Genomic DNA, 20,610 nt, shown 5'->3' on the forward strand with positions numbered 1-20,610 from the left:
CATCAACCCCCCTCAAAATACTCTCCCCTTGCTTTGAACACACTTATCCCATTGTCCTTGCCTCTTTCTGAAGCAGTTCTGGAAGTGCTCTTTTGTGAGTATCTTTAGTTGCGCTGTTGTGGCTGCCTCAACAGGCTGAATCGATTCAAAACATTTACCTTTCATGGTCACTTTGACTTTGGGGAAGAGCCAGAAGTCACATGGTGCCAGATCCGGTGAATAAGGTGAAGGAGGACACACGGTGATGTTTTCATTTGACAGAAATTGCCGTACCAGAAGCGATGTGTGACACAGAGCCTTTCCGTTGTGATCCAAGAATATACAGTGAATGCTGCTGCCGAGTGCCATCCAACAGAAAGGCAGGGATCTTCAATACGGGAAGCAGTACATTAAACCTTAGTCACAGTGTGTGACAAGTTTCAACTTGTTCGATGCGATCGGTCAAGTGTGAGCTACGGTGGAGAGAAGGTGTGTTTTAAAGTGTCCTCCATCATGACAACGCTCCGTATCACATATTGCTTCTGGTATGGCAACTTTTGGCAAATAAAAACATTATGGTGTATCTTTATCCACCTTATTCCCCAGATCTCACACCGTACGACTTCTGGCTCTTCCCTAGAGTCAAAATGATTCGGGACATCAAGGAAGCCACAACAGCACAACTAAAGACACTCACAAAAGAGGACTTCCAGAACTGTTTAAGAGAATGGCAAGAATGATGGGATAAGTGTATTCAAAGCGAGGGGGAGTACTTTGAGGGGGATTATGGCAATGTGTCTTTTACAGTAATAAATTATTTTATTTAAACATTCACTGTATTGCTTGATCATACCTCATACATTATTCTCTATTTTACTGACAATGCAATTCCAATCAAAATTCCAATATTAATGTTTTAAAGACTGATCATTTCTTTGTCTCATTTCCTAAAATATTAAAATATTTGGCAATATTTACAAATCATTTAAAACCTGACTCAACAGACCTGCTTCAAGAACGTACCCTCAGGGGCGGCCGGATGGCTCAGTTGGTTAAAGCTCGAGCTCCAAGCAACAGGGTTGCCAATTCAATTCCCACATGGGCCGGTGAGCTGTGTCCCCCACAACTAAGACTGAACATGGCACTTTGAGCTGAGCTGCCGCTGAGCTGCCGAGGGGCGGCCAAATGGCTTAGTTGGTTGGAGCGCATGCTCTTAACAACAAGGTTGTCGGTTCGATTCCCACATGGGATGTGGGGGAGGGGGCTGCGCCCCCTGCAACTAAGATTGAAAATGGCGACTGGACTTGGAGGGGAGCTGTGCCCTCCAGAACTAGACTGAAGGACAACAACTTGACTTGGAGCTGATGGTCCTGGGAAAAACACACTGTTCCCCAATGAAGTCCTGGAAATACACACTGTTCCCCTTCCCCAATAAAATCTTTACAAAATTTTTAAAAAAATGTGTCCTCAGATATGGCTGCACATGAAATGAGATTTGTAGAAGGCTACTTACTACAGAATTATTTGTGACACCAAAAGATCAGAAACAACCAGAGGGCCGGCTTAATAAATTTTAACTGTGTCCATACAAAGGATATTATGCAGCTTTATAAAAGGACAGAAGAAAAAAGAAAAAGAAGAAGCTTTCCCTGTAATGATACAGAAAGATTGCCACAATTCACTGTTTAGAGAAAAAAGCAACGCAATGTGGGAAACTAGTCTTTTCAATAAATGGTGCTGAGACAACTGGATATCCACATGCAAAGGAATAAAGTTGGTCCTCTACCTCACACCAGTTACAAATACAAATATTAACTCAAAATGGATCAACAACCTAAATATTGGAGCTAAGACTACAGAACTCTTAGAAGAAAATAAAGGCATAAATCTTCGTGACCTTGGATGAAGCACTGGTTTCTTAGGTATAACACCAAAGAAATTAGACATGATCAACATTTTAAATTTTTGTGCTACAAAAGATACCAAAAGAAAGTAAAAAGACAACCCATAGATGAGAGAAAATTTTTGCAAATCATACATTCGATAAGGGACTTGTATCTAGAACATATAAAGAACTACTACAACTCAAAAACAAAAACAAATAACCCAATTAAAAATGGTCAAAGGATCTGAACAAACATTTCTCCAAAGAAGGTAAACAAGTGGCCAGTAAGCATGGGAAAGATGCGCAGCATCAATAGCCATCAGGGAAATGGAAATCAAGCCCACGATGAGATACCACCTTACACCAACTACAACGGCAATAATAGAAGACAGACAATAACAAATGTTGGTGAGAATGTGGAGAAACTGGAACCCTCATACACTGATGGTGGGAATGTAAAATTGTGCAGCCACTGTGAAAAAGTCTGGCAGTCCCTCAAATGGCTAAAAATAAAGTTACCACATGATCCAGCAATTGCTCCCATAGGTATATAACCATGAGAACTGAAAACATATGTTCACACAAAACCTCATACAAAAACATTCATAAGAGCATTATTCATCATAGACAAAAAACAGAAACCACCCAAATGTTCAACTGATGAAGGAATCAGTAAAATATGGTATATCTGTGCAATGCATTATTATTCAGTAACGAAAAGAAACGTAGTACTGGGCCGGCCTGGTGGCTCAGGCAGTTAGAGCTCCATGCTCCTAACTCCAAAGGCTGCTGGTTCGATTCCCACATGGGCCAGTGGGCTCTCAACCACAAAGTTGCCAGTTCAATTCCTCGAGTCCCGCAAGGGATGGTGGGCTCTGCCCCCTGCAACTAAGATTGAACATGGCACCTTGAGCTGAGCTGCCTCCCGGATGGCTCAGTTGATTGGAGCACGGGCTCTCAACCACAAGGTTGCCAGTTCAATTCCTCAAGTTCCGCAATGGATGGTGGGCAGCGCCTCCTGCAACTAAAATTGAACATGGCACCTTGAGCTGAGCTGCGGCTGAGCTCCCAGATGGCTCAGTTGGTTGGAGCGCGTCCTCTCAATCACAAGGTTGCTGGTTCGATTCCCGCAAGGCATGGTGGGTTGCGCCCCCTGCAACTAGCAACAGCAACTGCACCTGGAGCTGAGCTGCGCCCTCCACAACTAAGATTGAAAGAACAACTTGAAGCTGAACGGCGCCCTCCACAACTAACACTGAAGGGACAACAACTTGACTTGGAAAAAAGTCCTGGAAGTACACACTGTTCCCCAATAAAGTCCTGTTCCCCTTCCCCAATAAAAATCTTTAAAAAAAAAAAGAAAAAAAAAAGAAACGTAGTACTGATACCTGCTATAACATGGATGAACCATGAAAGATTATGTTAAGTGAAAGAAGCTAGTCACAAAGGACCACATACTATACTATTCCTTTATAAGACATATCCAAAACAGGCAAATCTATAGAGACAAAAAGTCGATTAGGCATTGCCTAGGACTGGGGAGAATACGGGGTGGGGGGGACAGTTAAAGGGTAATGGGGTTTCTTTTTGGAGTAATGAAAATGTTCTAGAATTAGATAGTAGTAATGGTTGCATAACTATGACTATACTAAGAACGACTAAACTGTATACTTTAAAAGGGTGAATATTATGTTATGTGAATTATACCTCAATTAAAAAAATAATGAATGTGAATCAGCTATACTCGCCAGTTAACAGCATAATGTACCAATTCACAAATTTATCACAGTGATTAGGTGACATTTATGCATAGACTCTCACATTTCCCTTTTCTAAAATGCATGGCAAAAGTAATCTTTGGTGCCAATCTATTACCCAAAAGTGTACAAGCTAGAATTTCTTAATCAGAAAGTTTCTTCAGGTAAAAGAAAGATCGAAAACACTAGCATTCGTGACTATGTTCATAATTAGTCTTAATACCTATATTTTTGACAGTTTAAAATTTTCTAACTTGAATTTTGGAGTACTCTTGGGTATTCATACCAGAGAATGAAATCTCACATTTGCATAAAAATTCCGTGTGTGAGTGTTCATAGCTGCTTTACTCATAATAGGCAAAAACTGTAAACAGCCTAGACTAGGTGTCCTTCAGCAGGTGAATGGTTACACAAACTATGACACACACATATACTATGCAATCCACTCAGCAACAAAGAGGAATGAACTATCAAGACGTGCAACAACTTGGATGAATCTCCAGGGAGGTATGTCAAGTGACACAAAATGAACCCCAAAAGGTTATACATTGTATGGTTACATTTATATAACATTTCTGAAATGACATAATTTTAGAATTGGAAAGCAAATTAGGGGTTGTCAGGGGTTATGGATGGGGACAGAGGGAGAATTGGATGCGGTTATGAAAGGGCAACATAAGGCATGTTTGTGATGGAACTGCTTAGTACTTGACATGGCAGCGGATATACCAATCTACACATGATAAAATAGTACAGAACACAAAAGAGTACAAGAAAAACTGGGGTCCTCTGAACGAGATCTGTAGATTATATCAATATCAGTATCATGGTTGTGATACCAGTACAGTAACTTTACAAAATGTTACCACTTGGAAACTGTGTAAAACGTACTCTGCGAAAAGGGTACTCTCTCTGTATTATTCTTACAACTGCATGTGAACCCACATGCAGATCAACATCAGGGCTGCCAAAAAAATGTGTACAAGTGGACACTTTGGTCAACGTTGGTCAAGCAGTAGTTTGCCATAATCAGAAGTGTCTGGACGCTGACGGTAACCACTTTGAGCACCTCTTGTAATTGCAGAAGTCAAACGTGACTTGTATTCATCTTTTGTTATTGGTATATATTGAGTATTACAATTTTAATAGTTTTTCCTTTCTTAACATGTGTATACATTTTTTTAGCATCCTCTGTATATACAGTATGTAAATTTGGAGTAAAAATAAAATTGTGTATGTTTATATTCACATAAAGAAACACTGAAAGAATACTGAAAGTGATTATCTTAGGTTGGGAAGAAATGAGGCAGATCGGGTAGGCACAAGACTTTTCCATGCACAAATTTTTATAATATTTTTATTTTGAACTACGGGATCATATTACCTGGTCAAAAAATAAATATTAAAAGTACCTTTTGTACAAAACGGACTTTAATTTAGCAAGCATTCTATTGCTTTGAAAGTATTCCAATTCTAATTACCCTTACCTCTAACCTCTGTGTCTGATCCTTGCCCAAAAGGTCACGAACTTCTTCATTATATATTTCCAAATAGGACACTCGAACCAAAAATCTATAAAGAAAACATCATTTTTAAAAACATAAAAAACAGTGAAATATTTATAAGAACAGTTTTTAAATGTGTTTATGAAATTTGTACCTATATGCCTTTCTTAACTTCTCCATATTAGAAAATGAAATAATTATCTTTTACCTTGTGTCACCTTCTGCTTTTGCAATATGACCAAATATGTGAGCAAATGAATTTGGAATGATTCCTCTAAGTTCAGGAACAGCTCGAACACCTTCCATGGTAAACGTTTTGCCTGTTCCAGTTTGTCCATATGCAAAAATAGTCCCTGAAAATGATTAAGAAAATCAATGACTTTTTAGTCTAATGATACAGAACAATAGCTATTAAAATTAATTCTTTTGACACTGTGATGCAATTTCTTCCCTGAATTTAAAATTGATTCTAGTACAAATTTCACCTTCATTATCAACAGTTACAACATGTACTCTGCCACATGAGCCAAGCACTGTTAAAGCACCAGAGTTAATGAGGTATTCCTAATTATTAATAAAAAGTATCCCAAACCCTAAACATAAAATCTTACATTGAAGATCATTTTAAAACATTTCTTGTAATGGGTATATTAACTTAATGTGAACATTAAATTGGAGAAGTGGTATACTTATAGCAAAAGAATACAAGTTCTAGATCAGAAACCTCAGTGTGAATCTACATATCTGCCACTTTTTAGCCACTTGACACTCAACAAGTATCTACCCAAAGATTGTCTCCTCAGCGGTAAAATGTGGATAAGAATAACTACCCTACATTAACAGTAAGAACCAAATGAAACAATTTACTTTACGCAAACCAACGCCATGCCTGGTAGAGTACAAGTACTCTAAATAACAGTGGTTATTTTCTTTTTTAATTCTAAAGTAAGTGCATTATTTCTTTTTCTTTTTTTTTAAAGTAAGGAATGAGGGAATTAAGAAAACAAAACAAAAAAAAATAACAAAAAAGATGACAACAATCATTACAGGTAAAAACAGACGCAATTTAAACAGACGCAATTTAAACTTTCTAAGTAGTTAAATTCATTCGTTCAACAAATATTTACCACACACCTGAGTCTGGCATTGTGACCGGCACCAGGGACACAGTGACAAACAGGACAAACACAATCCCTAATCTTATGTATGTGCAATCTTAATCAGGATGAGTGTGGGAAAGAGAAACACAGAGCTAGATGGGAGTAAGGGACCTCATCTAGACAGGCAGGAGAACTGATGGAGGTGGAAAGGAGAGCCCAGGGGAGGCTTTTCAGAAAACGTAAGGATGAAGAAACAATCTGAAATATGAGTAAGAATTCGACAGGAACAGAGTGGACAGCAAGAGGCAACAAAGAGAATAGAGATTTTGAGGAAATGGAATGAGACCAGAATGGAAGAAACAGAAAAGGAAGGTGGATGCAGACAGAGCTGAAGAAACTGGCAGGGACCTAATCACATAGGGCCATGAAGACCAAGTGAAGGCTTTTAGAGCTTATCCTAAGAGCAAAGTGAAGCCACAGAATGATTTTTCAGTCAGAGGATTACCATCGCGGTCACTATGGCTGTAGTACACAAAGAATTGGAAGATAGCAGGAGAGCTGTGAAGAAACGAAGGGCTGGAGAGCTTCACCAGGTCAGAGATGAGGCTGACAACAAAAGAGAATGAGAAAGATGGAAAGATTTCAGAGACATTTAGCAGCTAGAACCAACAGGACCTAGGAAATAACTAGGCAGAAGAGGACCAGGGAAAAGAAAAGTTGAGGCTGATTTTCAAATTTCGGGCTTACACAAGGGGATGTACAGCATCTCATGTATTGAGATGGTGAACACCACTCGAAGAAATAATGATTTGAAAGGGACGATCGTGAATTCAGTTTGGGGCATACTGAGCTTGAAGTGCCTAAGACGCACCCAAATGGATGTGTCAAGCAGGCAGGTAGATGGATGAGATTCATTTGTCAACTGAAGCCAAGGGAGTGGGTGACATTTCCTCAGGAGGCAGTGCAGTATGAGAAGATAGCCTCAGAAGTGACAGCGTAAATGAAAAAGGTTTCTCAACTACTACCACTTGTTCAGCTAACCTCTAATGTCATCAACTTCAGACTTTACGTGAAAATAATCACAACAGAAGCCATCTTTTGCACATGGGAATAAAAAAGTCTTAATATTTCTAACTAAATATTTCAAACTCTTCCATTAAGAACACAGAATAAGTGATTGCATTCAAAAGAGCTGAAAATATGAATTCACAGGCTGCATTGTAGACACAACAGCTACCACTGACCGACCATTTGCTAAACCACGCACTCCACATGCATTCTTATTTAATTTTCATCCCAGTCCTAAAAGCTAGGCACTATGTATATTCCCATAGGTTAGCTGAGGAAACAAAAGCTTAGAGAGGTTGAGTTGCTTACTCAATGTCATAGTAAGTGGTAGAAACAAGATCTGAACACAATACATTTGGCTCCAGAGCCCATATTTTTAATCAGTATGTAAAGGCCAAAAAAATTTTCAAACTCAAAATTAATTGTTAATGCAATTCCTATGAATGCATTAAATATACGAAGATGACTAATTTAAAAAGGATATTAACCTATAATTTTAGAGCTGAGAAAGGAGGGCCAGGAATCCCCTAGAATAAAAGAAAAACTCATTTTCAAAGATGAGATTCCAAATTTCTAGCTTTTAAATGTCAAACTTAACAAACCTAATGCTATGATTTCCTTCACTATGAACTTCTTTTAAAACTTTACTTTTGAAAAACTAAAAATGACCTGAGTTTTTTTTATTCCCTCCTCATTTCCTAACTATATATTAAAAATGGTAGAAGATCCACACAAAAAACCTGCACACGGATGTTTACAGCAGCTTTATTCACAATTGCCAAAGTCTGGAAGCAACCATCCTTCAGTAAGACGTCCTTCAGTAAGAAAAGTAAACTGTGGTACATCCAGACAATGGACTATTATTCAGTGTTAAAAAGATACGCGCTATCAAGAGGCATTAAGAACATTTAAGTGCGTATCACTAAGAGAAATAAGCCAATCCGAAAATACTGCATACTGTGTGACGTTCTGGAAACAGTGGAACTATGGAGACAGAGTGCACCACCAGGAGTGACCATGGATGGGTGACGCCGCTGGGTCAGTGTAGGCTCATGGACTGTACCAGTGTCCCATTGCGGTGTGGCACGTCCAGAGTGGGGACGCTGTGCACGCCTGGGGAAAAGGGATATATGGGAACTCTCTGCACTCTACTCAATTTTGTTGTGAACCTAAAACTGCCCTTAAAAAAGGAAGTCTTAATCTCAAAAAAAAAAAAAAAATTTAAATGGTAGAAGAATTATGTATCTGCCATGGACAATCCAAAAGTTATAGCTTAACCGCACTCGAATAATGCAGAGTAAACTGCATTACATTCTTATAGCATTCCTAATTTTAGTCCCTTTTCAAAATGTTTTTCTATTTGTTACCATCAACAATTTTCAGTCAGCATAGTACACTGGAAAATAGTTGAAAAGTCCCTTGACATTCACATATTACTCTGTACAAATGTTTTAAAATACATAATTCTGTTCATTCAAAATTAAACTAGTGATATTTCTGCTTCCAACAAAGGTTAAGTAACAACAACCAGATTTACCCTCCTGGCTGAATCTAAAAAGCAGACAAAATATCTGAAACAGCAGTTTTCAAGACAATGGACATCAGACAACAAAACACAATGGTTTCTGAAAGATGGGAAACAGGTGAGGCGGGCGCTATGACTGCCCGGCTTCCTGTCTTGACAGAGAAGCCAAGTCATGGGTCAGAGAGCAGATTCTCCATCTAAGCAGCAGATGGAAGACTCCGCAGGCTGAGAAGGAGCTGAGTCCAGAAACCAACACAGCTAAACATCTGGAGGAGACGAGACAGTACCAGGGAGGAAAAAGCTGCACAGAACGAGCTCCAGAGATCTGCAGAGGGTCCTCCTCAAGTATCGGGCTGAGGACAAGTCAGCACAAGAGTCTCAGGAAACTATCTAAATGGGGGGTAGGTGTGGGGTGGGCATCATCTGGCAGGGCTGGAAGAAAGAGTCCCGGCATTCACACAGGCCAGGAACAGAACCTGTTGCCACCAACCAGACTGGAAAACGTTGTAATTCACAGGACTAAGGTACAGTATATAAACGGGTCTTGCCTCAGTAGTGGAGAATAATAACCTTAGAATGAGCACTGCTCTAGTCCTAACTAAAAAATCTTCAAAGAACAATCTGAAAGAATCAAACTGTTTTCAAGTAACTGCAACACAGAACAAAGTCATTAATATTTACAAGAATAAAAAAATATCCAAGATCTAAGGTAAAATTCACATTGTCCGGCATCCAACAAAAAATTGTCAAGCTTGCAAAAAAGCAAAAACATATGACTAATAACGAAGAAATCAATCAATCAATATCAACTCAGAACTGACACAAATATTAGAATTAGAAGACAGGACATTAAAACAGTTATAAAAACTGTATTCTATGTTAAACATTCAGTGGAAACTTTTGATGGAGTTTTGGAAGAGCTTGGATGGAAGATATAACAAAGACTCAAATCAAACTTCTAGAGATGAAAACTTCAATGTGTCAGGTGAAAAATATTATAGACAGGGTCAATAGATTAGACAATGCAAAATAAAAGGTTACAAAGAAAACATACCAACAGAAACAAAAAATAAAACAGAGAAAAAACAGAAAAAAAAATCAATGAGCTATGGGACAATTTCAAGCAGCCATTTTAATACACACATCTTTGCAGTCCCCCAAAAGTGGAGACTGGGGACAGAAAAAATATTTGAAGAGATAATGGCTGAAATTTTTCCTAATTTGATTAAAACTATAAACCCATAGATCCAAGAAGCTTAATGAGCAGTAATACTGCACGGAAACGTGAAGAAAATACACTAGGCACATCATAATCAAATTGCTCAAAACCAGTGAAAAAGAATAAAACCTTAAAAGCAACTAGAAAAAGAAAAACATGTTACATGTAGAAGAACCAAGATAACAATGAAAGCAGATTTCTGATCAGAAAAAAAAATACAAAATGAGAAGACTACAGCAATATCTTTAAAGTATTAAAAGAAGAAACTATGAATCTAGAATCCTATAGCCAGTGAAAATATCTTTCAAAAACAAAGGCAAAAATGAATACTTTTTTAGATTACAAAACCTGGAAGAATTCATTACCACCAGACTCACACTCTAAAGTATGTTAAAGGAAGTTTTGTAATGCAGAAGGAAAATGATACTAGATGGAAATATGGATCTACATAAAGGAATAAAGAATACTAAAAATGGTTAACTACACAGGTAAATAAGTATATAAGATATTTTTCTTAGTATTTAAATCTCTTTAAAAGATAACTAACAGATTAAACAAAAATAATAACAATGTAGTTTAGCGTTTATAACATGTAGAAGTAAAATGTATAGCACAATAGCACAAAGCTTGGGAGGAGAGAAATGGAAGTATAGTATAAAATGTTTATATTATACTTAAAGTTATATCACTTAAAGGTAAACTGTGAAATATTAAAAAATTATACTATAAACCTTAAAGCAACCACTAAAATAAAACAAAGATGTATTGCAATAAGCCAAGAGAAAATAGAATGGAATAATAAATATACTCGATTAATCCAAAAGAAGGTATAAAAAGAGGAAAAGGAGAATAAAGAATGGAACAAAGAAAAAATAAATAGCAAAATGACAGATTTACACCTAACCATATAATCACTTTAAATGTAAATGATCGCAATACCCCCAATGAAGAAGCAGAGATAGCAATAATGGATTAAAAAAACATGACCCACTATATATGCTGCTATGCAAAAAAGAGCTAACACAGCAGACCTGTCAAGGCTGGCCTTTGGTTGGCACCTGGGAATTTGGATTTAGGGAGGGTTCCCACCAATCTCTAACTGATAAGTGGCTCACTGTGCCCAAACTGTTTGTATAAACATGGTGGTTTATGCTCAACATATGCTTTCCTTCTTCTGAGAGTCTGGGATCTTGGCATGTGTTAGGCCCAGGGTGCCTACATGAGCAGCCACCAATAAAAACCTCAGGCACTGAGTCTCTAAGAGCTTCCCTGACCTTTCACACGTGTTGTCACACTCAGCGCTAGAAGAATCAAGTGCATGCCGTGTGCCCACTAGTGGACTCTTAGCTCATATCTGGTTTCCTCCAGACTTCACCCCATGCACCTTTTCCCTTTACTGGTTTTTTTTTCTCCCTTTTTTGGTATCTTTTTTTGGGTATAATAAACCACAGCCCTAAGTACAACTATATGCTTAGTCCCGTGAATCCTCCTAGCAATCATCGAACCTTGGGTGAGCTTAGTGACCTCCAGCACAACTACCTACTAGAAATGCACTTTCAATATAAAAACACAAACAGGTTAAAAGTAAGAGAATGGAACAAGACACACCATGTTAACACTAATCAAAAGAAAACTAGACACAAGGAGAACACTATGCAAAGATGAAGATAGAGATAAGGATGATGTGTCTTCAAGCCAAGAGACACCAAAGACTGCCAGCAAACCACCAGAAGCAAGGACAGAGGCATGAAACAGATTCGCCCTCACAACCCCCAGCAGGAACCAAGCCTGCCTACATCTCGATCTCAGACTAGTTTCCAGCCTCTAGTCTCACAAGAGAATAAATATCTGTTATTTAAGCAAAAAAAAAAAAAAAAAAAGCTAGAATGTCTATATTAATATCAAAGTATCAAAGTAGGTTTCACAGTAAATAATATCACCAGGGATAAAAAGGGTAATTTCATAACGAAAAAGTGGTTAATTCATCAAGAAGACATAAAAGTCCTAAGTGTTTATGTATCTACTCACGTGATTTCAAAATACATAAAGCCAAAACTGATACAACTGAAAGGAATAGTCAAATATAAAAATACAGTCCGAGAATTCAATACCCCTCTCTTAATAACTGACAGACCAAGTAGAAAATAATTAAGTACATAGAAGATTTGAAGAATACTATCAAACAAATTGACCTAATGGACATTTATAGAACACTCCATCCAACAACAGCAAAATACACATCCTTTTCAAGTATATGCACATTTTTAATAATAATAAACCACATTCAGGGCCATACAAGTCTCAATAAAATAAAAGACCCAAATCATACACAGTATGTGCTCTCACTAAAATTGAATTAAATTAGAAATCAGTAACAAAAATTTCTGGAAAATCTCAAAATATTTGGAAACTAACACATTTCCAATTGGAAGATTGGAAGATTCTGTGTTGTCAGAATAATAATATAATCCCAATAGGGTTTTTTGTGTGTGTGTGGAAATTGACAAGGTGAAATCCTAAAATTTATGTGTAAAATGCAAAGGACCTAGAAAAGCCAAAACAATTTTGAAGAATAACAAATAGAAGATATATACTATGTAATTTCAAAATGTATTTAATGCTACAGTAATCAAAACAGGACAGACATAGAATAGAATAGACAATCCAGACATAACCCACACATTTGTGATCAGTTGATTTTTAACAAAAGTGCCAATTTATTCAATAGGGAAAGGACAGTCTTCTCAATAAATGGTGCAGGAACAACAGGATATCCATAGACAAGAAGGAAAAAAAAAAGAAAGAACGTAGGCCCTTATCTCATACCACATATAAAAAATAACTCAAAACGGATCAGATCTAAATATAAGACCTAAAATGTTTACAACTTCTAGATAAAAGCTTAGAAAATCTTTGTAGTCTTGGGTTTGGCAAAAATTCCTTAGCTATGTCACCAAAAGCATAATGATAAAAAAAACTGATAAACTGGACTTAAATCAAAATTTGAAACTTTTTCTCTTAAAAAAACATTAGAAAATGAAAAGAGAAGCCATAGACTGGAGAAAATATTTTCAAATCACATATCTGATGAAGGATTTGAATCCAGAATATATAAAGAGCCCAACTCAATAATAAGACAGAAAACCAAATTTAAAAACAGGCAAAATATTTTAAGAGATATTTTACCAATCTAAAACGGCTAATAAATGGCTAATAAATAGTAGTTATATGATTTTCGACTGCGCAGGAGGTCAGCGCTCCTCACCCTTGCATTGTTCAAGGGTCAATTGCACAATAGATGTTCAACATTGTTAGTCATTGGGGAAAATACAAGACAAGGAGATACCACCACAGAGCCTCCAGAATGGCTATAATTAAAAAGACTGGTAATCTAAACGTTGGCAAGAATGTGAAGGGGCGGGAGGATGGCTCAGTTGGACAGAACGCCAGCTCTTAGCAAGGTTGCCAGTTAGATTCCCATATGGGCTAGTGAACTGCACCCCCCACAACTAGATTGAAAACAATGAATTGAGCTTGGAGCTGAGCCTCTGGTGGGTGGCTGGTTTGCTCAGTGGTTGGAGCGTGGTGCTCATTAACACCAAGGTTGCCGGTTCGAGTCCCACATGGGCCAGTGAGCTGCGCCCTCCACAACTAGTTTGAAAACAACGACTTGACTTGGAGCTGAGCTGTGCCCCCCACAACTAGATTGAAAAATGACTTGACATCCTGGAAAAACACACTGTTCCCCAATATTCCCCCCCAAAAAAAGAATGTGAAGACACTGGAACCCTCATAACCTTGTTCGTGGGAGAAAAAGTAGTCACCACTTTGGAAAAGTTTTTGGCCATTTCCTCAAAAGATAAATATATATTAACCATATGACCCAGTAATTCCACTCCTAGGTACCTACCCAAGAGAAACTTAAAAATGTACCTGCACAAAGACTTATAAAAGAATGCTCATAGCAACATTATTTATGATAGACAAAAAACTAGAACAATTCAGATTTCCATCAAAGATCACAAAAGGCGGTACACAATGAAATACAACTTAGCAATAAAAAGGAACAAACTACTGAAACATGCAACAACGTGGATGAGCCTCAAAAACATTATGCTGAATAAAAGAAAACAGTTAAAAAAGACAAAATAGTACATGATTTGATTTACTTGAAATTTCGAAGGAAGGCAAAACTATAGACTGAAAGCAGGTCAATGGTTGCCTGAAGGTGCAAATGGACAGAAGGGAACTTTCTGAGGGTGATAAAATTGGATTGTGATGATGGTTTCACAACTGTGCCAGGGGTGCCAAAAAAATGTATACACATGACTTGTGTTTATCTTTTGTTATCAGTATATACTGAGTATTACAATTTTTATACAGCTTTTTCCTTTCTTAAAATGTGTATACATCTTTTTGGCACCCTCTGTATGTATTTACAATTCATCAAACTGTGCAATTATGATGGATGAATTTATGGGGTACTAATACCTCAATAAAGTTGTTTAAAAAAGTGAACTATAAAAAAAAAGTGAACTATATAAAGTACTCACCATTGTAGCCTTCAAGAACAGAATCAATAATAGGTCTTGCAGTTAAGTTATAAACATCAAGTTGTTTACTCTCTGGTCCAAAAACAGTATCAAAAGTAAATGTCTTCGGAGGTTCATTGGAAGAATCAGTCTTATGTACAGTGATAGTTCCCCTCATCTCATCCACACTGACAGCCTGTTTGTAGCACATTGATTTCTCTCTCTCATTGAGGGGCCGACACCTAACAACCACCTTCACATTATCACAGCTTTCCGGCTTCTCTGATTTATTGATCTGGTGGAGAAAATATTTACAAATAATGAAAAGAACATTTACTTATACCTTCAACAGACAAAATTTAAAATTTGAAAAAGGCTACTTTACCATCTCAGTGCCTTGCACATATTAAAGCATTCCATAAATACTTGTTAAATGCAATTAAAGATCTTATAGATATATGGAAAAAGCTTGTTAGGAAATATAAAAAGGAAATGTTTCTTTTATAATACAAATGAAGGGAGAGAAAATCTAATTTACATTTACAGTAAACGCTAGTCAAGCAGAAAATGAACCAGTATATCACAGACTGTCATCCTGCATTGAACTCCCTGACTTCCTGTGTTTCCCATCGGTAGGAAAACAAATGTTAACATGGTTAACAACTTTAATCAAGAATATAATAGTAGGTCCTGTGTTCCTCTGAGACTTTTAGGTTTATTTTCTGTAATGAATTAATAAAACATTTTTTATCATATATCTATATATAGTCTATCTTCTTTATAGAAGGCAACAATAAATGAAAGACAGAAAAGGAAGTCCAATAGCAGACAGAGAAAAATGTTTTAGTATGGCTCTAACCTTATGAATATTTGTGTATGTAAAGTTTCAACTTCTGAAAGTTTATGATTAAGAATCTATGTTAAAGTGCAATCCTATTATTGAAGTGAAGAAGTCCAACAGTTTAGTTGAACAGATACTTGTTCAATTCCCACTGTTTCAGATACTCTTCTAAGCATTAGAGAAACAACTACAAGCCACTGTCATTGACAAGGAATAGATTATATCAATATACTTCTCTCTACTTTCATCACCCTGCTCCTAGGTCACCATTATCTCACCTTGAATTATGAAAGACTCCTAACCACATTCCTGCATCTAATTAGATGTTTGTTCTCTACATGGCAGTCAGCTTCAACATAAATCTAATCATGTCACTCGCCTACTTAAAACTCTTCAATGTTTTCCCACAGATCTTAGGATAAAAATCAAAATCCTTACGATAACCTGTAAGATCTGGCTCTGGCCCATGTCTACTCCAGTCTCATTTCACAACTTATCCCGCTTGGTTTTCTTAGCCACAGCCACACTGGCTTTCTTTTAGGCCTTTTCTTGTCACCATGCTCCTTCAGTTTTTATGTGCTGTTCCACCTGCCTAGAACATTCCCCAGTCTCCTCTTCATTTATTCTGTAGGTCTCAACCTATCACCTCATCTGGGCAGACTTCCCTGAGTAGGTCAAATCCTTCTACAGGCATACCTCAGAGATATTGCGGGTTCCGTTACAGACAACAGCAATAAAGCGAGTACTGCAATAGAGAGAGTTGTAATCTTTTTGCTGATAGAAGGTCTTGCCTTCCATTTGTTAAAAAAAAAGAAACACCTGTGAAGAGCAATAAAAACGAAGCGCAATACAATGAGGTATGCCTGTATGGGCCCTGAGAGCACTCTTATCAAGCGTCTTCTACATCTGGTCACAATTCCGCTTAGATTACTCATTATTTGATTAATGTCTGTCTTTTTCTTTGTCTACACCAGGTAGTCAAGGGGCTGAATTCAGCCCACAAATGTCTTTTGTTTGGTTCGTAGTATTTAAAAATCTTTTGAATTATTTGCTAAAATTGAAAAACTTCACAAAAATAATAATTTCTAGATTCTCTTAAAAAAACAACAGATGATGTGACATCCGTAGGCCAGCAGCCCTACATGGTAATACATTACAATTCATCAGAATATCTACTTCCATATATCGTATGCCACCCAATCACTTCATTAATGTTAAGTGTCTTGTCTCTATAAACATGTATGGTTTTCACCCCTGTCCAAGAAGGTACGCTTCTCTCTTCACAAATTGAAGAACCAGGCTGGTTTTGCCCAATCTTCTATCTCCAGTGCCTAACTTGTGATTGGTGTCCAGTATTTGTTGAACACATTGATAAATAACTTGAAAGCAACGACAAAGAACAAATATGGAGCATTTAATGCTAAATGTCAAGCAGTGTCCTTCAGTTCTCCTGAGCAGTATCTTATTTCATCCTGATAAAAGCCCCATGAGAAAAGTTTAATTATGTAGGAACTAAAGTCCCGGAAGGATTAAATAATTATCCGAGGCCTCATAACCAGCAAATAACTGGCCATGGCTCAAGTGTTGCCCATGACCCTATACTGGACTTACGACGCCCCCTTGCTAGGTGCACGATAACAATCTGAAATCCTGTAAGACAAACATACCACCACCCATTCCCTCACACACAAAGACACCTACGGGTTACATTCTTGCACTGTAAGCTAAAGTGCCACAAGAGAAATGACAGCTCGAGGCAGGGGCCTGGAGTAGAGGCCAGCCCTCTCTTTGCTGCCTTCCGGAGCTTGGCTCCCCTGCGTGGAGAACCTACGGGGTGCGGAACATCCAAAGCCGACCCTCTGCGGCCACTCCCAGACGCCCAACCCAGCCCGCAGGGCTGGGAGCGAGAGCGCATCCTCTGGCACAGCGCCTCTATGTCATGCAACGCAGGCCCTGCGGGATGCAGCAGCGACGAAGACAGCAGGGCCTATCCCAGGCCCCTCCCAGGGCCGTCTGGACCCCTGTGGGCCCCAGGCCTATCCGCCAGGATCCCCAACCTCACCCGTCGCAGGGCCTGGTCCTGCCCCGCCCCACCCCGGCCGCCCGCCTGCTCCGCGCCTCCATGGCAACGGCCGCGCCCCCGGAGCAGGGTGCCGAGATGAGGAGTCACAGCAGCTGAGCGACTCTCCTCACCGGCATCGTGGCTCTCTCCTGTGCCCGGCGGTCGGCCGCTCCCAGTGTGCAGTTCAATGACGCGGGGTTCGCGGGAAAGGTTTGCCAGGAATTACCGAAACACCGCCTTGGCGCTCTCGAGACTGCGGTTCCTCAGAGCGAGAGAGCGCTGTGCGCAGGCGCACTCCAACCTCGCCCCGCCCCTTCCCGGGCCTCCGGTTTCTTCTGCCTCTTGAATTACGCCTGCGCGGAGACTTTCCGAGTCTGTCTCCTAGGACGCCAGGCTGAGGCCGCGCGTGCGCAATGCTGTCATTCCGCTGCGCTAAAAGAGGCCCGCATCTGGGCCGGCATACCTGGCTGCCCCTGGTTGAGAGGAAGACGCGTCCTAGATCGCAAGCCCCATTTTTCAGTGCTTGCAATACTCCGAGTATTAAAAACAATAGCAATTGCACATTGTGCCTCATCTGGAGAGCTAAAGACTTTACATACATTACTGCACTTGATTGCTGACTTGTTTATGACCTGTCTCACCACTAGAAGGTGAGGTCGTGAGGAGCTACGTGGGTATCCTCACAGAGTATCTTCAGAACCTATATAATAAGGCCTAGAATAGGACCTGGATAGGTTTGCAATAAATATTTGTGAAATAACGAATGATCTTTTGTCTTTCTTATCCGAACCTCTCTCCTGAACACCACTTGGCTTGGATGTGTAATAGGCATTTCAAGTTTATCATGTACAAAATTGAAAGGTTGAGTCCCACCCCCTCCACCTACTCCTACCCCCTTGCCACCAACAAATATTAAAAAAAAGGCTCCCTCTCAGACTTCATTCATCACACTAAATGTAACCTGAATTCTGACAATTTCTCTGTTCAATACCACGGTCTGTTTCTCTCATACTCAATATCTAACCTTTCAATAGAGCTTGTGATTCTATCTTCAAAGTACACCCAGAACCTGACCACTTCTTACCACTACCATCATCTCTCACCTGAAGCGGCCCAGAACTGCTTTCCCTGTGTGCATCCTTCTCCCCTCTTAGTCTTCCGTGTTTTCAACACAGGAGCCAGAGTGACGGTGTTAAAACATGAATCAGACAGTGTCTTTTCTCTGTTTAAAATCTTCCAAATGATTTTCCATCTCATAGAATAAAAGTCACAAGCCCTCTCCCCATTTCCTACCATCTTCCCTCTTGCCTCATCTAGTCTCCTTGATTCAATTGACATGCTTCTATCTAGCATGCAAGGGCTTTTGTGCTTGGGGTAACAATTAATAAAAATAACTATAAAGCATTTTACTTAGTGCCAGTGTACTGTTCTAACTAAGTACTTTACTCTTTAAAAATTAATTTAATTCACATAATTTTTTTTGTTTTGTTTTGGTAACTTCTTTTTCCAGGACCCATCAGCTCCAAGTCAAGTAGTTGTCCTTCAATCTAGTTGCGGGGGACGCAGCCCACCATCCCATGTGGGAATGGAAGAAGCAACCTTGTTATTAACAGCACTGCTCAGGGCCGGCTAGGTCTCCAAGGTCGCTGGTTCCATTCCCACATAGGCCAGTGAGCTGCGCCCTCTACTGCTAAGATTGTGAACAACAGCTCCCCCTAGAGCTGGGCTGCGGTGAGCAGCCAGAAGTGGGCATGGGCTGCCATGTGGGTGTGCTTCCAGCAATGGCTGGGGCCAGCATGAGCGGCCTGCAGCTGGCGAGAGCTACCATGGGCTGCCCACCGACGACTAGCAACTGACTGCCTCAGCCAGGGAGAGCTCAAGGCTCATAATACAAGCATGAGCCAGGGAGCTGTGTCCTACACAACTAGACTGCGAAACAACTAGCTTGAACCAGAGTGGGGTGGGGGAAGGCCGAAGAAGAGGGGGAAAAACAAAAAAAGCACACGCTCTAAACAACTGAGCTAACTGGCCGCCTCTTCACATAACTTTTTGAAATAAGTACTATTAGTCATTTTCATAGTGTGGTTGAGAAAGTGACCACATACTAAACCTGACAAGCTCAGAGGAGGGCCTTACAAACTCAGAGACTGAAATTAACCACATAGGATCATCTGAACATAGAAATTCCTAACTAAAAGTGAGTCATGGCAGGTCGTCATACCCTGGGTCTGTAGCTTTCTTGACAAAGGTCAATCTTTACCTTAAGTGAGCCTGTCTATTGTCTTTTTGCATCTAAGATAACATACACTTGCAATGTCAGAATAATCCCTTTTTCTGGACCCCTTAAAGCATAACTGACCACACCAGAGCACGAGACCACAGAACCCTTCATTGTTAACGTGTTCCCCAAATACCATCTCTATGTGCTGTAAATGTTCATTATTAGCTATCATCTACTCCATATAAAAGAAGTATGTGTCTCTCTGTTTTACTTTTTATCCAATCTCAGAGATTTCCCTGCTTTGCTTTCTCCCACCCCATAATCTATTACCAATGGACTCCATGTAACCCTCCTTACATCTCCTCCTTTTATTCTAAATATATAAAATAAGCTGCAAAACTACTATTCTCCAGAGCATCTTCTTAATCTGTTGAGATTTTGCTTCCCAGCAATTGTCATCAGTTTGGCTCGAATAAACACATACAAATTCTCTAGATTTTTAGACATTTCTTAAATCGACCTATAGAAAATAGGACTATTTAACAGATAAAGAAACTGAGGCACAAAGCCATTAAATAACTTGTCCAAAGTCATACATATAGGCAGTGACAAAGCCAAGATCCATACCCAGGCCTTGGAAAACTCTCCACCTAGATATCTGCTTTATTCCCTCACCTCTTTCAGAAAGTCTTTGTTCTACACATCACCTTCTCAGTGAGTCCAACCATGATCTATTTAAAATTCCAACCTTCAACCCGTCTTCTTATCTCCCCTTCCTACTTTATATTTCTCCATAGTACTTATCACTATCTGATATATGATATACATCATACAGATTATACATATCCATATACCCAACTTTATTGAGATATAATCACATATACAATTCACCAATATACATTTTACAACTCCATGG

The 20,610-nt window shown here is 39.1% G+C and overlaps 1 protein-coding gene across 7 annotated transcripts in view; it reads right to left on the bottom strand.

The window, feature by feature from the left end:
- The window catches only part of KIF3A (kinesin family member 3A), a 143,117-nt gene that overhangs the window by 120,376 nt on the left and 2,131 nt on the right, over positions 1-20,610 (bottom strand). For 4 of the 7 annotated variants that reach the window (XM_088798598.1, XM_088798600.1, XM_019756045.3 and 1 more), the window contains exons 2-4: positions 14,592-14,865; positions 5,335-5,479; positions 5,109-5,193 (exon numbers count right to left, since the gene is read on the bottom strand). In XM_088798598.1, the coding sequence (XP_088654724.1) occupies positions 5,109-5,193; positions 5,335-5,479; positions 14,592-14,865 (504 nt within the window). Of the gene's footprint in view, positions 1-5,108; positions 5,194-5,334; positions 5,480-14,591; positions 14,866-17,604; positions 17,772-20,610 lie in introns of those variants that run through there. The other 3 variants (XM_019756050.3, XM_088798599.1, XM_088798601.1) reach the window with 2 other exon arrangements.

This window comes from Rhinolophus sinicus, chromosome 5, assembly GCF_057876585.1.
Source record: "Rhinolophus sinicus isolate RSI-liver-muscle chromosome 5, RSI-T2T, whole genome shotgun sequence".
Classification (NCBI taxonomy): Eukaryota; Metazoa; Chordata; class Mammalia; order Chiroptera; family Rhinolophidae; genus Rhinolophus; species Rhinolophus sinicus.